The sequence below is a fragment of the Mus pahari genome, chromosome 12 (genome assembly GCF_900095145.1).
Source record: "Mus pahari chromosome 12, PAHARI_EIJ_v1.1, whole genome shotgun sequence".
Taxonomy (NCBI): Eukaryota; Metazoa; Chordata; class Mammalia; order Rodentia; family Muridae; genus Mus; species Mus pahari.
Genome location: NC_034601.1, coordinates 52,650,275 through 52,671,312, shown reverse-complemented (window position 1 = coordinate 52,671,312; position 21,038 = coordinate 52,650,275). Strand labels below are relative to the sequence as shown.

At 35.5% G+C, this 21,038-nt stretch overlaps 3 protein-coding genes across 3 annotated transcripts; all 3 read left to right on the top strand.

The window, feature by feature from the left end:
• The first annotated feature begins 1,716 nt into the window (after window positions 1-1,716).
• Window positions 1,717-2,709, top strand: LOC110329820 (olfactory receptor 5AC1-like). The gene has a single exon (XM_021209709.1). The coding sequence runs from the start codon at window positions 1,738-1,740 to the stop codon at window positions 2,656-2,658; it is 921 nt and encodes a 306-aa protein (XP_021065368.1). The 5' UTR covers window positions 1,717-1,737; the 3' UTR covers window positions 2,659-2,709.
• Window positions 2,710-10,200: 7,491 nt separating this feature from the next.
• On the top strand, window positions 10,201-11,177 carry LOC110329796 (olfactory receptor 5AC1-like). Its single transcript, XM_021209667.1, has one exon. The coding sequence runs from the start codon at window positions 10,220-10,222 to the stop codon at window positions 11,135-11,137; it is 918 nt and encodes a 305-aa protein (XP_021065326.1). The 5' UTR covers window positions 10,201-10,219; the 3' UTR covers window positions 11,138-11,177.
• Window positions 11,178-18,387: 7,210 nt separating this feature from the next.
• On the top strand, window positions 18,388-19,305 carry LOC110329751 (olfactory receptor 5AC1-like). Its single transcript, XM_021209598.1, has one exon. It carries the CDS (start codon window positions 18,388-18,390, stop codon window positions 19,303-19,305), a length of 918 nt encoding a protein of 305 aa, XP_021065257.1.
• Window positions 19,306-21,038: the final 1,733 nt, after the last annotated feature.

Below are 21,038 nucleotides of genomic sequence, written 5' to 3'. Positions count from 1 at the left end.
CTTCCCCTTAAAATATGTACATAGAAACACAAAAACAAACATCAATACAATCACAATAAGAGGAATCAATAATTTTTGGAAGTTTTGTGTAGTGAAAATTTTGTTTGTGACACCTGATTATGGAATAGTTAATAATTAGTACACAGACACTAGTTGCTCTGTTAATGTGTATTCATGCCTAATAAAATTACAAGTAGTTTTTCTTTTTCTTACTCTCAATAAATATAGAGAACACACTTCACAGGAAGTTTTGCTATTTTGTAGAACAAAAACCTTACACACCTTTCTACAAAATATTTCAGTTCTCCATGTTTCTATTGTTTTAAATTATATTTTCCATACATACTTTCCCCTTTCACATTTAATTTGACATATGTTTAAGAAATTAGTTGTTTGGAGTCATGTATTTGAAGATGATGTCACTATCTATTTGTATAAAGAGTTGATGATGACAATAAACATAAAAGTTCAAGTTGGTAATAAAGCTACTTGATTGATCAGATTCTACTAAAAGAATATAGCCTTATTAATAAAATTCTTAGTCATATAAGTGTGTTTTTCCTACTACCCAACTTCATTTTAAATCATCAACACAGTGAAGTCAAGGTATAAAACAGCATCATATCCAGAAATATGCATAATTTGTCATTACAGAAATGCACGACGGTGGTGTTGATTTGAATTTCCTACTTCTGGTTTTCTCCACCATCCGTTCTCTCTTTCCTAATTTATTACATTTGTGGGCACCAGAAATGTTGAAATTTTCTGCCTTCCCAATTATATCTATAGTAATTAACAATTTGTTAAATTTTCCCTCACTTAATTTCCTATATGAAAATTATAATTTGCCATTTAAGTAGAATTCAGATACTGAAAACTCTAACAATTATATCTTTTCTTTTATAACTTCTATCTCATCTGCACTTTGGTAATTTCAGTCATATATTTCATCAAGAAAAAAATACAGTAGTCATTAATTCTGTGATTGTTTCAGTGAAGGTATATCTGGTAACATAATAAAACGTGAAAGAAAACAGCATAAGTAAGATTTCTATTTTCACCTTCTTACCTGAGAATGTCTTTGGATAAAAGAATAATGGATATAATAACAAAAACATAATCACTTTTGGGCTTAGATAAAGTATTTGAAAATTATATAATTAAAGTAGAAATGGAAAATTTTCATAGGAAATGACGACTAGAGGAAAGAGGAAGAAAAGTCAAGGGTCCTCCTGGGAAATGCATATGTTCAAAGGACTTTTTACTCATGAATTGAAATGCCATTAGGTAAATGATTACCTTGTATAGTGAACATAATATCAAAATACTTGAAAAAGTTGATGAGAAATTGGAAAAGAGACTTTTCATATTCAACTAGTCTTTTAAAATATATTTCAGCATAAATTGTACTATACACTTGGCTATTTTAAATTCCCTTTATAACATATCTGTCATACATATGTGCATCATTTGTGGTAACTAAGAGTAACTTGGAGAAAGCCAAACAAACTGGCTTCAATTTCCTATTCATTTAATTTTCAGATAATTGCAAGTTAAAATTTAATCTATCAAAAGTCAGAAAATACTCTGTGTTTCCAGTATGACTTTACACGCAGAAACATTACACATTTCTTGATTAAGGAACAAATCACAAGTTCAGGAGAGTAGAATCTCAGCTAGTTTTGTTCAGATATTCTGTCTCATCTCTCTTTGCAGAGAACATTCTGAGAGAGGATCATGGAGGGGAACAGCACCCTGCTGACAGAATTTGTTCTCAGAGGAATAACAGATCGTCCAGACCTGCAAGTCCCCCTCTTCCTGGTGTTCTTCTTCATCTATGTCACCACCATGGTAGGCAACCTTGGCTTAATCTTTCTCATCTGGAAGGACCCTCATCTTCACACACCCATGTACCTTTTCCTTGGAAATTTAGCCTTTGCTGATGCTTGTATTTCAACCACAGTGACCCCAAAAATGCTTATGAAAATTTTAAATAAGAATGACATGATGTCTGTGGGTGAGTGTTTTGCCCAATATTATTTTTTTTGTATCAGTGCAACTACTGAAATTTTCCTCCTGGTAGCGATGGCCTATGACCGCTATGTAGCCATATGCAACCCTCTGCTCTATCTAGTGGTGATGTCCAAAAGACTCTGCACTGTGTTAATCAGTATGTCATATATAATTGGTTTTGTAAACTGTGGACTTAATATAGGATTATTATTTAGATTAACTTTCTGTAAATCCAATATAATTGACCATTTCTACTGTGAAATCTTGCAACTATATACAATTTCTTGCACAGATCCGTCTCTTAATTCATTGGTCGTTTTTGTTTGTGCTTCTTCCATACAAATCAGTACCTCTGTGACTATCATAGTTTCTTATGCCCGTGTTCTATTTGCTGTACTGAACATGAAGTCTGAGAGGGGCAGAAGAAAAGCTTTCTTCACCTGCAGCGCCCACCTGCTCTCTGTCTCTTTGTTCTATGGTACCCTCCTCTTCATGTATGTGAGCCCTGGGTCTGGATCAGGTAAACAAAAGGATAAAATATATTCTCTGTTCTACACAGTTGTAATTCCTCTCCTAAACCCATTTATTTACAGCTTAAGAAACAAGGAAGTTTTGGGTGCTCTGAAAAAATTCATAAAATGTTAACCATTTTCCGAGTATGTCCAAGTCCTTTCTATAACCTTTCCTCTTACTTGAGGTGCATAGTATTGTTTAATCCTGTATAATGCCCATAATTGTAAATTTGCATATTATTAAATAAAATATATAAATTTATATTGTGAATGACAGTCTTAGTAGTATGGTTATAAAATATTTATCAAAGACCTTAAGATCTAATCCAGTTTTTTGTTGTTTTAAAATTAATACTCACTTGGAAAGTTACTTGGAAGTCATTAATTTCTTTGTTAGATTGACAAACTTTTATTCTTAAGATCTATATTAAATATCTTTGAATTTACTTTCATTAAAAACAATCTTAGGTTGTGTTGTGTAAAGAATTTGTTTACAATCCATTTTTCTCTTTAAAATAATTCTTGAGAAAAGCATGTATAAATAGTTTAAATAATTTGTGATTATATTACCAATATATAAGTATATTACTTATGCAACATTTGACAAGGAATACTACTCAAGCACCTAAATGGGGTATTTCTGGAGACAAGATTAATATGAAAGGGATAAATATTTTATTTACGTTCATCAAAAGTTCTCAAACACAAACACAGAAACACAGAAGTGGATTCACACAGTCAGCTATTGGATGGACCACACGGCTCCCATTGGAGGAGCAAGAGAAAGTACCCAAGGAGCTGAAGGGGTCTGCAACCCTATAGGTGGAACAACAATATGAACTAACCAGTACTCCCAGAGCTCGTGTCTCTATCTGCATATGTAGCAGAAGATGGCATATTCAGCCATCATTGGGAAGAGAAGCCCGTTGGTCTTGCAAACTTTATATGCCCTATAAGACCCCCTCTCGGGTCCTCAGGTTATGGGAGTCAGGGTGTCCCAAAAAACACAATAGACAGACCGTCTTGATGCAAACGCATGAGGCAGTTTAATGGCGGGGTCCCGGGTTGATGCACATCTCACACAGGAGGCAGAGGCATGGACCCTGAAACCCAAAAGCTAGGTGTTTTTATAGGGTAAGGGTTGGGGGATGGGGAGAATTGGCGCAGTTACATATGATTGGCTCATTTAAACACAACAAGGTGTTTACAAGTCAGCAGAATAGTAGTGCAGGCTTAGGGCAGCAGGAAGTTCCAAAGGGCCTGAGGTTTATTGGGGTCAGCAGGATGTCTGGTTAATGTATGACTCTTAGTAAGCTAAGGGAGGCGTCTTCCTGTCAGATGGCTAAAGAGTCAGCCTAGATAGCTCGGGCTAGTTCCTGCATTCTTTTCTTTTATCTTTAGTCCTAGCGGCAGGGCGGGACCTATCATGCCTGAACTTTCCTGGACTTGCCTGGACTTGTTTTTCATAGTGTTCAGCCCTGAGTCTTTGAAATTTGAAACTTACTCTTTTAATTTTACATTTCCAAACCTTGAATCTATATAATTTTCCCTTTCAGCCCCATAGAGGGGAACGCCAGGGCCAAGAAGTGGGAATGGGTGGGTAGGGGAGCAGGGTGGGGGGAGGGTATAAGGGACATTCGGGATAGCAATTGATATGTAAATGAAGAAAATATCTAATAAAAAGGAAAAAAAATTTCTCAAACAAAAAGTACTTAAAATTAAATGAACTTTTTTCTTTTCTTTTTTGAGTTAGGGCACAATTCACGTGGAGCTGTGGTTATTTCTGACTTCTCATTTACATCTACAGAGAAAGGGGGCAGGGACAGTGAGCTGGAGATCTGGAGAGAGATCAATAGTTGAGTAAAAAGAGATATTAAAGTGTGGCTATGGTAAGGAAAGTGCGTGCATAAGATTGAAGTTTTGTATAAGGAGATGTTGAGTATAAAGCATCTGTAAGTAAGGAATTCATTCCATTGAAGTGAACCCTGGTCCTCTACACTGGGACAGTAAGAAAGGTGCCTCAAGGGTAGAAAAAACCCACATCAAAGACTCCAACCTGTGAAAATACAAATATATTTGAAACCAGAGAACTTAACCTGAGAATAAAGAAATAGTTTCTTGATCCTGGAAAGCAATACCTAGCAGGGTGTTTCCTCAGAAACAAAGAAGCTAATATATCTGTGGTGCCAATGTGTACAGAATACATCTAATCTGCCAGCAGAACTTCAAGGTATTGGCCGTGTGGTATTACCTTTGAAGGAATGTAAGGTCCAAGGCTGAGAAGAAGTCATGGCAGGCAGCTGTGGCTAGACAATGTGTGGCAGCTTTAGATCCATGCAAAGAGGTTCTCAGAGAACCTGGTGTGAAGCATGAAGGCAAAGCATTGGTGATCTGAGGGCTTTGGAGGTGCCAGAACCCTAAGCTGTCTGCTGAGGAAAGCTGCACACAGAATCGAGTTGGCACAGCAGAGAGATTATGTGTGCTGTGGACAGGAGAGTTGCAGGGGTCAGGCCTTGTAAGCCCTTTGCATCTGAGATGATTCCTACAGTAATCTTAATTGCTGGACTTAGAACTGTAGGATGTGGTGTTGCCTAGCTAGATCTTGCGTTGGTCCAATCTTTCCTTGCTATGCTCCTATTTGTTCCTTTGGAGTGGGAATGGTTAGTTTGTATCACTGTCTGATAGAGGTATGTATTTTGTTCTTTTGATTTTTATTAGAGGGGTGTCACAATTAAGGTATTACCTTACATCTGTTATTAGTTGAAATTTTGACCTTTGACCAGTGCTTGAACTTACTAAGACAATGGAGTCATTAAAGTTATATTGAATGTTCTTTGTATTAAGAGGTGAACTCACTTGATATGCACTCACTGATAAGTGGATATTAGCCTAGAAACCTAGAATACAATCTCCAAAACAAGAAAATCAAGAAGAAGGAAGACCAACACATGCATACTTCATTCCTCCCCAAAATAAGGAATAAAATACTCATGAAAGAAGTTGCAGAGTTTGGAGCTAAGATGAAAGGATGGACAATCCAGAGACTGCCCTACCCTGAGAGGGTCGCCTGCGGCCACACTTGAACTGGGTCCAGCCTGAAAGGCGAGCTGGGGCTGTAAGGGGAAAAGACGGCGAGAAAGAAAATGTGGCTAAGACAAAAAGTGTTCTGATCAAAGCCCACAAGTTTAATAAAGTTCAGAGTTTATACAGCAGGGGAAGGTCATCCCCCACCACCCATTCTTGGCGCATGTTCAGGTGAGAGCCTGTAGGCAGATCATCTGGATGGTGTCTCTGGAACATCTAAAAGTCTTCTCAGCAGGCAGTGGTGACTGCTTTGAAGAGCAGTGGCAAGTGTAAACAAAGAACCGGCCTGGCCTGACAGGTTGGAAGGTACCATCCCAGGTGGCCCTGCGCTTAGGGGTCTGCAAAAGCCTGCTTTGAGGCTGAAGGGAGACAACACTACCCGGGGGTCCATCCCATAATCAGCCACCAAACGCAGACACTATTGCTTATGCCAGCAATAACTTGCTGAAAGGACACTGATATAGCTATCTCTTGTGAGGCTATGCCAGTGCCTGGCAAATACAGAAGTGGATGCCCACAGTCATCTATAGGATAGAACACAGAGACCCCAATGGAGGAGCTAGATAAATTACCCAAGGAACTGAAGGGNTCTGCAACCCTATAGGNGNAACAACAATATGAACTAATCANTACCCCCAGANCTCGTGTCTCTAGCTGCATATNTAGCAGAAGATGGCCTAGTCAGCCATCGTTGGGAAGAGAGGCCCCTTGGTCTTGCAAACTTTATATGCCCCATAGAGGGGAACGCCAGGGCCAAGAAGTGGGAATGAGTGGGCAGGGGAGCAGGGTGGGGGGAGGGTATAGGGGGCATTCGGAATAGCATTTGAAATGTAAATGAAGAAAATATTTAATAAAATTATACTGTTTGAAAAAAAATGTGGATGAATGTGAATGATATGCTAAATGAAATTACCCAGGTTTAGAAGGCTCAGCACTGCGTAGTCTCACATAAATGCAGAGTCTAAAACAATATGACCCATAAACCAGAGTAGGTGCATAATTATTAGAGCCTGAATAGTTGACAGATTAAGGAAATGTCTGCTAAAGGAAGAAGGTTTCAGTGGTTTAAGAAGACATTTTGTGATGGATTCATAATGTGGTGACAATGGCTAATCATGAAGTCCTGCATGCATTTTTCAAAACACCAATTTGTACTCATTAAATACATGCAACCATAATTTTTGGATTTTCAGAAATTTAGGGCAAGTTATAGCTTTTTCAGATCATGTACGTCAGGGTATTTTGTGCTTTGTTTATGTAGATATAGGTATGTGGTGATGTGTATATATACAAACATAGTATATTGGTTTTCTGTGGCTTTTATAAGAAAGCAACATTTTTGCTTCTGGATATGTAATGTAATGCAAATGGTCACAACACAACCATAGTCTCATGGCAAAATTGTAAGACAACATCCATAAAAACATGCACACACACACACACATACACAAAACACACACGTACACACACAAATGTACACACATGTACACACACACAGTGCAATGTTTTTAATTTTAGACTTTAAGACAAGAGATATTAATAGGACTTTTTGGAGACTTAATTTAATTACAGTATTTTTCTCTTTCCTCCTTTTAAACATTTCTACATACCCATCTCTACTTTCCTTCAAAATCATGGCATCTATATTCAAAAATTACTATTGCATGCACGTAAATATATAAATACAATATATTAAAATTGTTATATGAAACTGTCCAGTCCATATAAATTCCCTATTTTGCATGTGTTCAGGGCTGACCATTTGACACTGGACACCCAATTGGTGTGCTCATCCCTGGGGAAGGCCACTTCTGTTCTCAGCCTTCCTCAGTTTCTTATAGTTCTTTGTGGAGGGCTGAGGTCTCTTTTCTCCGTGCAGTTTGACATGTTTGTTGATGTCATTCTGACTCTGCTCACATTTGGCTAGCAATTGTTGCTGAAACTTTATGGGTGTTGCTCCTGAATTTCCTAGAAGACAAAACCTCACAGCAAACCCCCTGACCTTCTGGCTCTTACAATCAGTCTGTCGTCTGCCCTGCTGGTTCTTACAATCAGCCTGTCTGCCCTGCTGGCTCTTACAATCAGCCTGTCTGCCCTGCTTTAGCCAGTGTTCTCTGAGACTTAGGTGTGGAATTATTTTCACAAAACTATTATAACCAGGAGAAATAAGCCTGTGAATTGTCAAGTTAAGAGATTAGAAAATATGTCACTTATTTTGTTAAGAATGTATATGTATATCTATATCATTTTTGATTTTACCAGTATATATTAATACTATATACACAAATGGAAAGAGATGAGTGGATGGAGGTCTTGGATGCTTGCATGGAAATGCTGTCAGTATTCACCAGTAATCAGTGACACAGAAGCAATTTGTTCTTTTTAAGTTTTTATATATTTTTTATATTTTATATATTTTATATATTTTTTATATATTTTGGATATTTTCATTTTTCCATTACCTTAATCATTTTGTGATATTTGATTACAGTGAGTCACATTAAGTTTGCTGATTTAACATGTGAGAAATGCATTCATACTGGAAATATTATATGGTTCAATAAAATGTATTTTCAGTGGGAGAATGGTATGAAACAAATCTGAATTAATAAATACTTGCTTAATTCATAAAATTCTATGCAAACACTTGATAGTTTTCAAGGAAGTAATATCCATACTAATATGCAATATACATACTAACAAAAATATTTTCCTAAACATAAAATAGTATTGAGTCAGTTGCATCTAAAATATCTAGAGAATGGCAGTGTAGTAAATATTTATTGACAAGTGACAGTTAACATTTGGGTTTTAGAAAGCATGCAAGACTATGCAGGGCCATCATAATATGTTTGTTAGTAATAATTAGCTGAATAATAAACAATGCTCAGCAGATTTTCTTTATTCTATAGGGAGTTTTTGTTTGCACTGAGGGAGTTTTAACATTGACTTTAAAAATAAGATTGAAGTAAATAAACCTCTTAGAAATTTCTTTTGGTAATTACATGGACATGAGAAGGACAATTACTATGGACCCTCTTTTTTCTTGAACTTTGAGTATTGTCATGGAGTTCTTGCTGTATACATGCCTGCAGAAATTTTCATAGGAATTTGGTGAGAAAAATAATACTGTTCTTTTATATAGTTCAACCACTTCATTACCCCAAATTTGTCCTAATATGCCAATAACTGCATGAGAATGATGAGTGTAAATATCTTTTTAAGAAAATTATCTAACAAGTAGGACACACAGGAATCCTAAAAAGCTAAATGAAATATTTTGTTATGCAGTTAGTTTTCTCTAGAGCCAGGTGATTCACACCCATGTATTTATAGACCAAAGATTTGAACTCAGTCATGTGAATGTGTAAGAGTCCATGCGATGAACCTCTGTGCTGCGATGCTTATTTAGTAAAATTTCTCTTTGTGACTGTTACTTTGGATATTTTCATAATCAAGATGAATTGGTGGCTCCTGGGATCACAGGACAGCGTGGCTTCCGATGACCTATGCCTGCTTATTCATCTGGTTAATGGAGTCAAGGGGTTCCCAGGGAATATTTAGAGAGGGAGAGTTGACCACAACAGCATCTGCTACATGTTAAATGCTTGGAAGATAGAAGACCGTGGAACAGCTAGTAATTATGACAGGGCTTACCTGCTTCCTTGCTAATGTTTTACAAGCCAATAAAACTCTAAGCAAATCTCCTCTTTCCTATTCCCAATAAAGACGGAAGTGAGCTCATTTCACAGAATAGTTTTTTTTTTTTTTTATTAAGTTGAAATGAAGAAACAAAAGATAACCTGTGCTCCTTTCTTTACAATATTTGAATTCTTCTATGCATTTTGTTACAAGATGAGTTGTTGCCTATTTTTGGCAAAAAGTTTTAGTTTTCACTCCTTTTAAAATAATAAAGCAAATCATTTGAGAAAAATAGTTTATTGAAATCACAAATGTAGGTATGGAGGCGTTAGCTAACTCTAAAAAGAACTGGCTATTAAGATTTAAAAAAGGTAAAAGTGTATGTTGGTAGGAAACACATTTGGCTGTACTTGCATTGAGACTCCATGGCTATATCTATTCATGTGAATATTCAAAACTGATATTTCTAGATGATCAGTTCTAATTTTAGGTCATCAATGCAGTGATTGAAGTGCACAAACTCCCTTAAGGCCGCAATTGTGCATATTTATCATTACAGAGCTGGAGAGTGTCAGCATGTTCAAAATCCATTTTAAATGAAAATGAAAATATTGTTATGTAAAGCAACAATTTATACAATGAGACTTTTCATCTTGAGCTTGGTTTTATTTGGTACAAACTGTATTTTCCATTTTTACCATTCTAAATTTTGTTTAAAAATATGAAATATAAGTGTGTTTAGTTTTCAGATAATTGCATATTATAAAATGTACATCAAAATTGTTGATAAATTGTTATCTATTTCAGGAAACCTTTGAAAGCAGAAACAGTTCACTTTGTTCTTTCTTGTTTATTAAGGAGCATCTGACATGTGTGAAAGTGGACTATGATCTAGTACTGTTCTCATAATCTTGGTTATGTTTTCTTTGTCTCATCTCTCTTTGCAGTGATCATCCTGAGGGGATGTCATGGAAGGAAACAGCACCCTTCTGACTGAATTTGTCCTCAGAGGAATAACAGATCGTCCAGACCTGCAAGTCCCCCTCTTCCTGGTGTTCTTCCTCATCTATGTCACCACCATGGTGGGCAACCTTGGCTTGATCTTTCTCATCTGGAAGGACCCTCATCTTCACACACCCATGTACCTTTTCCTTGGAAATTTGGCCTTTGCTGATGCCTGCACGTCATCCTCTGTGACACCAAAGATGCTTATGAAATTTTTAAATAAGAATGACATAATATCCATGGGTGAGTGTTTTGCCCAATATTATTTTTTTTGTTTCAGTGCAACTGCTGAGATTTTCCTCCTGGTAGCAATGGCCTATGACCGCTATGTAGCCATATGCAACCCTCTGCTCTATCTAGTGGTGATGTCCAAAAGAGTCTGCACTGTGTTAATCAGTTTATCATATATAATTGGTGTTCTAAATCCTATGGTTCATGTGGGATTATTATTCAGATTAACATTCTGTAAATCTAACGTTATTGATCATTTCTACTGTGAAATCTTGCCACTCTATACAATTTCTTGCACAGATGCATCTCTCAATGCATTGGTAATTTTTATTTTTGCTTCTTCCATACAAATCAGTACCTCTGTGACTATTGTAGTCTCTTATGCGCGTGTCCTATTTGCTGTCCTGCACATGAAGTCTGAGAAGGGTAGAAGAAAAGCTTTCTTCACCTGCAGTGCCCACCTGCTCTCTGTCTCTTTGTTCTATGGCACTCTCCTCTTCATGTATGTGAGTCATGGGTCTGCACCAGGTGAAAACCAGGATAAAATGTATTCTCTGTTCTACACAGTTGTGATTCCTCTGCTAAACCCCTTTATTTACAGCTTAAGAAACAAGGAAGTTTTATGTGCTTTGAGAAAAGTGATTAAATAATAAATAATTTCTGAATATTTCAAGGCCTTTTCCATCCTTTTCCTCTCTTTTGAATTTCATCATAATATTTGATTTTGTATTTTGCCCAGAATTGAAATTTCACATATTGTTAAATAAAAAATACAAACTTAGTCTGTGAATGGCTGTCTTAGTAATATGTTTATAAAATAGTTAAGAAGATCTTAAAAGCAAATCCGAGTTTTTCATTCTTTTGAAATACATACCACGGAATTTACTTCATTAAATTATTAAGCTATTGGCCTTAAGATCTATATTACAATACTCTCTTGTTTTTAATATAAAATGCAATCTCAGGCACCAGGTGGTGTTCTTCGTGTGATTATTTGACCTTGTGTTTCCTAGGCATTTGGAATTTACCCACAGCAGAAATATGGAATATTTTGAAACTTTGGGCAAGAGATGCCCTCAGGTGCTGTAAGCAGAGCATACTGGGCCGTTCTTATGATAGTTTCCAATCTCAGGAGGTAGAGAAAATACACTAAACTAATAAGCCTGCCTCACGATGTTTCAGAGGTGACGAAGGATGGCCTAGAGGTCTTTTAGGGCAAAAAAATCTGGTAGCATCTCTAAAAGCAGGATTGAGACTAAGTTATAAAGCAATGGCCTAACATGTTCCATAATACAAAATGTAAGTTAAGATAACATTCACATTATGTTGTGGTTGTTTCTAATTGTTTGCATTCAACTAAATATCTCAATATCTCATATATATGTATCACTCTATATAATTATTTCTGATTGTTCCCATTTGTGTTTGTGTATATATATATATATATATATATATATGACTATATATTTATATCTCTCTATTTATATATCTATTTATCATCTATCTATCTATCTATCTATCTATCTATCTATCTATCTATCTATCTTTCTATCATCTTTTTATAGAGACAGAAATAACAGAGCAAAAAGTGGTGTAAATGAGAGAGTGTAGAGTCAGGAGTCAGTGGGTGGATTCTATGAGGGTGGGGGAACAACCTCATAGAAATAGGAGGCTAGGGGATGGGATAGGGTTTTTTGGGGGGAGACCATGAATGGGGATAACATTTGAAATGTAAATAATGAATATCCAATAAAAATAAAAAAGGGGATGTGAAATATGACTACGGTAAGGAGAGTGTATGAATCAGACTGATATTTTGAACAAGGAGAACTTATTTCTCTATCACTGCCTGATAGAAGCAGATAATTTGTTCTTTAGATTACACTAGGGATTGTCATAACTAAGAGGTTATTTTGGTTACACCGTTAGTTGAGAATCTGTCTTGAGATTTTGGATTTTTGACTAGTGCTGTCCCTGATTTAGACAATGGGGTCATCGAAGTTAGAGTATGTGCCCTCTGCATTAAGAGGTGACCATCTGTACAGGGAGACCAGGGGTGGAAGGCTTTGGTTTAAGTGGGAAATGTTCACCATGGGGTCATAGGTTTGAACATTTGGACCTGGCTAGTGTTGGGTTTTGGAAATATTGTGTAGCTTGTTAGAGGTGCAGATTTGTTGGATAAAGCCAATCACTGGGAACAGGCATTTGCACCTTTAGTCTTGCCCTAACTTCTCTTGTATTTCCTGACTGTGGATGTCATGTGCTTACCGTAACACTCCTTTGACCTACCTGGAATGAAGAACTGTTTCACTGTGGAACTATGAACCCCAAACAGTCCTTTCTCTGAACTTGATGGACTGAGGGTATTCTGTTACAACAACAGGAATGTAACCAAGACACTCTTCATAGTAAAAAAGAGGCTTTTAAAAAAGAAAAGTCACAAACGCCAACTTGTAAAAGGTAATTTGTGATTACTGCCCAGATCAGAGAGTCTTAGAGTGACCAGATGTTTAGTGGCACAGTAGCTAGGAAGGAAATGTCTGTGGCTTAATATTGCATTTTGATGCACTCAGCTGTGAAATATTATAGTACAATTTTCATTAAAAAGGGAAATGGACTCTTTAAAATGCACTACCACTGCTTGTGTTTTTCCTTTTTTTTGACTCTATGTAAAAGACTTTCTGTTCTATAAGCCAAATTAAAGGTGATATAAATGTTTCTTTGTGTACTTAAACTTCCAGTGAACAGCACACATCTTTTCCCCCTCAACTCAGATGGGCTGGTTCATTTAAGAATAAATAAAACAACTACCAATACAATTCAAGTCACCATTACGTGTCTTTATCATCTGAAACCAATGACAAGAACTTTCCTTTCATTTAATTCTTTGGAAAATCTAGTAGGAACATACTAGTTACTTTACTTTGCACGTAAGGAAATAAAGATCAGGAATATTTGTTTGGTCAACATCTTAGCGGTAGAATCTCAAAGCCTGTATGTTCCAAACAGGATGGAACGGCCTCCCAAGACAAGTAGACCTACAGTATCAGTGTACTAAAGAAATGACTACATCCTCATGTCCACTGCAGTATCTTCCATAATGTCTAATGTATTAAAGTATTCCACATGCCCACTTATGGGTAGATTGACAAATTAAACGAGCTGAGTCTATGAAAAGATAAATACATAAATTTTTAATATAAAACTAAATAGACAAATAAATTATACTATTCAAAAGATGTAACTATGCCATTAAAAATGGATGAATCAGGAAGATATGCCAAATGAAATTGCCCAGGTCCAGAAGGCCAAGTACAACTTAACTTCTCTTAGAATCTAACACAATGAGACACATAGAAGTGTAAATATGTAATTTTCAGCGGCTTGAGAGTTGATGGACCGAGGAAATAGTTGTTGAGGGAAGAAGGTTTCAGGGGATAATGGGACATTCTGTGATGCCTTCCCAGTATGGTAATGATGGCTGATCATGAAGTACTGCATACATATGTCAAAGCATCACTTTGTAGTCATAAGCAGATGCAACCACAATATTCCAACTTTAGGTGACATTTAAGGTATTAGTGTTTAAGGTAATTCTTAAAAATGTTACAGTTTTTCCAAATACATGTGGGTCATGAACATTTGTGATATTCTTATGTCGATGTAGATATGCTATTATATGTATCTATATAAATATGTTTGCTATTTTTGGCCTGAATAAAAAACAACATGGGTGACTTGCTGTGATATATGTAATGTATCACAATATACCCATAATGTCATGGCAAAAAGTATAAGACAACAGCCTTAACAATGTAAATATGTTTTGTTACAATGTTTTTCAACTCTTAAATTAGGCATATCCATAGAACTTTTTTGAGACTATATTTGAATAAAATATTTTTCTCTTTTCTCTCCTCCATTCAAACACTCCCACACACCCCTGTGTATTCACCTTCAAATTCATGTCATCGTTTTTCTTTTCAAAATTACTTTTGCTTATATACATACATAATACACACATACACACACATACATATATATACATATAGTATATAATATGCAATGTATTATTGGAATATATAAATATACCAATAATATATTGATATAAATAATATATGGTTACACACACACACACACACACACACACATCCAGCTTGTATAACATTACTTGCATGTTTTCAGGGCTGACCATTTGATACTGGATAACCAATTGTTGTGCTCTTCCCTGGGGAAGACCACTTCTCTCAGCTTTTGTCAGGTTCCTCTAGTTCCTTATGGAGGGCTGAGTTCTCATGGGCTTTTCTTCATTCAGTTTGGCATGCTTATTAGTGTCATTCATACTCAGCTCCCAATTTGTTGGCAGTGTTGCTGAGACTTTATGGACATTGCTCCTGAATTTCCTAGGAGATACAACCTCACAACATACTCCCTGATCTTCTGGTTCTTCCAGTCAATTTGTCTGTTCTTTTTCCTCCAAAGTTTCCTCCCTGTGTTTTTGATGCAGCAATATTTTCACAAAACTTTTATAACCAGAAAAAAATAAATTCACAATTTTCAAGTTACAGATTAGAAAATATGTGGTATATTTAGTTAAGAAAGTATATGAAAATTCACATCATTTTGTTTTTAACAGTGTATACTAACACTATATACATAAATGGAAGGATATGAATGGGTAGAAGGTAAAAGATGTTTTCAAGAAAGTGTTGTCAATATTTACCAGTAATCAGTAAGACTGAAGCAATCTGTTCTCTTTAAGATTTTATGTACTTTCATTGCCTTAAAATTTTTTTGATTATTTGGTTACAGTAAGTCACATTAAAGTTGTTGTATTATATATGAAAAATGGATTTATATTGGCAATATCAGAGTTCAGTAAAATTTCTTCTCAATGGAGGAAGTGTGTGAAATAATTTAGTCTACCATTTATTGAATCTGAATTATCAAATGCTAGCTTAAAATAAAAATGCAAAAAATATTTGATAATTTAATCAAAATTTAATAAAGATGGTAAGCCAATTACATAAAAATATGGAATAATATCACTGGAGTAAATAAATACTTTTATTTGTTACTGACCTTTAATATTTTGGTTTTAGAAAGCAAGTGAACCTATGTAAAACCAGTTGCAATAAGTGTGTTAGTAATAATTAGCTGGATAATAAACAATGCCCAGTAGATGGGCTTCACCCTATAGGGAATTTTTGGTAGCATTAAGGGAGTTTAAGAATCGAATTTTAAAAATAGGATTGAAGATGATAAATAAATATCCACTACAAACTACTTTGTTAAGGAATATTGGCGCTAGGCAGACAGTTGTTTTGGACACTCGTGTTGCTAAAACTTGAGTATCTTCATGGAGATTTACACTTCCTAGAATCCATGCTTGCAGAGATTTTCATAGGAACTTGGTGAGAAAAATAATATTTTCACCCACTTCATTACCAAAAGTAGGTCATAATATGTTAATAACTGCATGAAAATGATATTCTCTAAGTATATTTTAGGGGAATTATCTAGTGAGTGGGGCACAGGAAGTCCTGAAAATGTAAGTAAAATATTTTGTTATTTTGTCCACTTTTTCTAATTCCTTTTCCCTCACAGCTATGTGTTTATTCATTAAAGATTTGAGCTCAATCGTGTGAATTTGTAAGAGTTCATGTGGTTAACCTCTATGCTGGCATTCTTAGTAAGTGAGATGCCCCTTTCTGACTTTTACTTTGAGAATGTTCATAGTCAAGATGACTTGTTGGTTCCTGGGATCAAAGGGATGTGTGGCTTCCTGTGGCATTTATGCCTGCTTACTCAACTGGTTAATGAATTCTTTGGGCATCCTGGGAATATGAAGAGAGGAAGAGCCCCCCACAACAATATCTGTTTCATGTTAAATGCTTGGAAAATATAAAACAAATGTTATATAATGGTTTTTATATAAGACAGTGGAACATTTAATATTTTTCCACAGTTTATATGCTGCTCTGCTACTGTTTCATCATCTAATAAAACTCTAAGCAAATCTCCTGTTTCCTATTCTCAGAAAGGACGGAGAACAAATTTCACAGATATTTTTTTATTTAGTTGAAATGAAGAAGCATGAAATACCCTCTGCCTCTTTCAATATAATATTTCAGCTCTTTTACATATTTTATTGCCTCAAGATGATTCCTTGCCTATTCCTTTATAGATTCCTCATTTACATGCTTTTTACAGAAATGAAGCAGATGATTTGAGAAAATTAATTTATTACTATCAGAGATATGGTCATGGAGCAGTTACTTATTCTATGCATAATTACATATTAAGATTTGAAAAAAATTAAACAGGTATGTTGGTTGGAAACCCATTGGGCAGTCTTTGTTTTAAGACTATGATCATTTCTATTCACTGCAAGATTAGAGAATGAAACTTTGTATTTCTAATTGATCAGCTCCAATTTTAGGCCATCAATGTAGTGATACAAGTGTTCAAACTACATTTAGCCCAGACTAGGCACATTTATTATTACAGAAATGTGGTTGGTCCTTACTTGACTGCTCTCCTGCTGTATTGCAAAGGATCTGTAACCACTGCTATGTCTGGTGACAGTCTATACATGGGTATACAGGGCTTGGTTAAAATTTCTGCCTTGCCTGTTATATCTGTGAGCATTGTAAATTAGTTTTAACCTAAGCAAGTTTTACCTAATTGTTTTTTTTTTACAGAAGTATAGTTTTTATAACTTATGCAGAATGCAGATAATGGGGACATTGACCATTCATTCCGTGTTCCTGTGCCCCGTGATATTCCACAGCACCTTTAATTTCAAATTTTTCTCAAACAACTAGAAGCTCAGGAGACACTGTGGAATTGTTAAAATCTCTTTTAAACTATGAATAACTAAGATACTAAACACATTCTTAATTCACTGGACAATTTTCCACCTTGACATGTTTAAATTATTTTTCTTAGATATTTTGTTAATATGTAAAGAAGCTTATATATCTCTGTGTGTATGTGTTCTCTTTTAAAATAAATGTGAGTGTTACATTATGAGTTAACATATGAGTATTCAGTTCTTTGTAAAAAGCAAAAATTATAATATTTTAATTCAGGTGTGTTTAATTCCATAAAGAATTGAATTAGTGTTTTTTTATATGATTTTGTTGAAAAAACATGAAAAGATTTATTCAAAATTGTGTTTGTTATTACATATGTATAATCAGGCAACATATTTGAAAAGGATAGAAAGAGAAAAGATAGTTCTATCACCTGACTTGTTTATGATTTAGAATGAAAGATATGTCAATATAACTAATATATAAATGACAGTCCATTTTCCTCCCCTATAAGAATATTTGAAAGATATATGTGACCTGAAAATAGAATGATGTCTTTTGAGAAGGTGAAAGGAACCATCAGGGGAGGAGATAGAACTAGAGCATATTAGCATGTTCAAAATCCATTTTAAATGAGAATGAAAATGTCATTATAGTAAAGCAGTACATTATACAATGAGACCTTTTCAGCTTGGGCTTGTTTAAAAAATGTTTCCGTATACAGTTTATTTTCCCTTTTTGCCATTCTAAATTTTATATAAAAATATAAATTATAAATGTATTTAAGTTAAACATAATCTCTCTATATATTAAATTATAAGGTCAAGTGAATTGATGTTTCTGATCTACTCAGTTACTTTTCAGCTAATTGCATGTTATAAAATGTACATCATAATTGTTGATAAATTCTTTCCTATTTCAGGAAAGCTTTGAAAGCAGAAACAGTTCACTTTGTTCTTTCTTGTTTATTAAGGAGCATCTGACATGTGTGAAAGTGGACTATGATCTGGTACTATTCTCATAATCTTGGTTATGTTTCTTTGTCTCATCTCTCTTTGCAGTGATCATCCTGAGGGGATGTCATGGAAGGAAACAGCACCCTGCTGACTGAATTTGTTCTCAGAGGAATAACAGATCGTCCAGACCTGCAAGTTCCCCTCTTCCTGGTGTTCTTCCTCATCTATGTCACCACGATGGTGGGCAACCTTGGCTTGATCTTTCTCATCTGGAAGGACCCTCATCTTCACACACCCATGTACCTTTTCCTTGGAAATTTGGCCTTTGCTGATGCCTGCACATCATCCTCTGTGACACCAAAGATGCTTATGAAATTTTTAAATAAGAATGACATGATATCCATGGGTGAGTGTTTTGCCCAATTTTATTTTTTTTGTTTCAGTGCAACAACTGAAATTTTCCTCCTGGTAGCTATGGCCTATGACCGCTATGTAGCCATATGCAACCCTCTGCTCTATCTAGTGGTGATGTCCAAAAGAGTCTGTACTGTGTTAATCAGTTTATCATATATAATTGGTGTTCTAAATCCTATAGTTCATGTGGGATTATTATTCAGATTAACATTCTGTAGATCTAATGTTATTGATCATTTCTATTGTGAAATCATGCCACTCTATGCAATTTCTTGCACAGATCCATCTCTTAATGGATTGGTGGCTTTTATTTTTGCTTCTTCCATACAAATTAGTACCTCTGTGACCATCGTAGTCTCTTATGCTCGTGTTCTATTTGCTGTACTGAACATGAAGTCTGAGAAGGGTAGAAGAAAAGCTTTCTTCACCTGCAGTGCCCACCTGCTCTCTGTCTCTTTGTTCTATGGTACCCTCCTCTTCATGTATGTGAGCCCTGGGTCTGGATCAGGTAAACAAAAGGATAAAATGTATTCTCTGTTCTACACAGTTGTGATTCCTCTGCTAAACCCATTTATTTACAGCTTAAGAAACAAGGAAGTTTTGGGTGCTCTGAAGAAACTCATAAAATGATTGACTATCTTCTGAAATTTTCACTTTTAAAATATCTTTTTGTCTTTTGCTGTGCATCATAATTTTAGATTATATTTTTTGAACACAATAGAAATCTTGCCTATTGTTAGAATACATGCAGCAGTCTAATCATGTAATTTTTATTTAAATATTAAGCTATTAAGTCATTCATGACTATATGCTGCTTTATATATTTTTACTTTAAATTACTTTTATAGTCCATAGACACCTTGTCTCTGTCTCTTTTACCTACTGTTGCAATTCTGTTTCTCCTATTGGGTGACTTTTTCCATTCTATAAATTAGGGATTTTGCCGTGTCTTATTGTGTCTTGTTTTGTTGTGTTTGGATGTCATTTTTGTAGGCCTACAATTTTCAGAAGGTAGTAGCTAGGAGGAAGAAAGGAAGGCGACAGTGTGGTCTACACATCTTAATTGAGAGAAGAATCTTTTTTCAAGAATAATACAAGGAAACTCTTGCTTTCCAGCTTCATACATTCTAACACTCTTGGTTCCATATTATTTAAAGTTCTAAAGGTCTCTATTTACCTGAAAGATATACTCCTCCCACCTCCACAGTCACTGCAGAGAGCTATAGGGAGATCCTGTGTGTGAGAGAGTTTAAGAGAGAGAGAGAGAGAGTGGGGAAGGGACAGTGGGAAAGAAAGGAGAAGAGGAGAGAGAGAGAGAGAGAGAGAGAGAGAGAGAGAGAGAGAGAGAGAGAGAGAGAGAGAGAGAGAGAGAGAGAGAGAAGAAAGAGAGAGAGAGAGAGAGAGAGAGAGAGAGAGAGAGAGAGAGAGAGAAGAAACTAAATAGAGTTGGAATTCCAGGTAGCTGCATGGCTGAGCATGGCTGAGTGGGGTTCTTGGAATGGCGCTCTGATCCTCTGAAAAAGCAGCAAGTACTTTGACAACTTTGTCATCTCTCTACCCCCACCCAAGGTTTGATATATACTCATTAATTTCTTTCTTTAGTGCAATGATAAACTCCCCCACCCCCAGTTTTCAGATATTTTAAAACTCTGTTAATGTTATTTTATTAAACTTATACATAAATCCTTGTATTACAAACCTATTTCACCTCCTCATTCTTGAGGAATGTTTGTTCCAAATCTTCTGTTTAGAAAATGTGTGTAATCATGCCAAAGAGTGAACAATGAAGCATCTGAAATGATTATGTTTTGAGATTTATGAGTAGTCTTAATGAGCTAAATATTTCTGTCACACCTACTGAAAATGCTGCAACTTATTAATTTATTTAAAACCAAACAAATAAAAAAAAATCAATGGAGAGCTTTCTAGACACATCAGCAATGAGATGCCTACTCCAAATATGGCAGACTGAATAGCGGCCCCAGGACCCACAAGTTGGAAGACAAGAAATGTCTCCAGCAGGCTTTACTCTCACACCCCCACTCATGAACACCATAGTGTGTAGCCCCCATAAATAAAAATAAATGTTAAGATGTATTAAAAATTATTGGAGCATATATAGAAAAATTGTAAATTTTATAAAACTATCCTTTATTTTAAAACAAATGTTGTACCTAGTCTAAGAGCCTTTGCTTTTCAATAAATTTGTAAGTCATACGGACTCATCTCATGCAATTGATAAATGTTCATATATGACTCTGTTACCTGTCTACACCTGCTGTCTTATAAAACCCTGTACGTACTTACTACTCACTCAGTAGGGAACTGTGCAGTGCCTATTTTCTCGGTCATATTGATTTAGT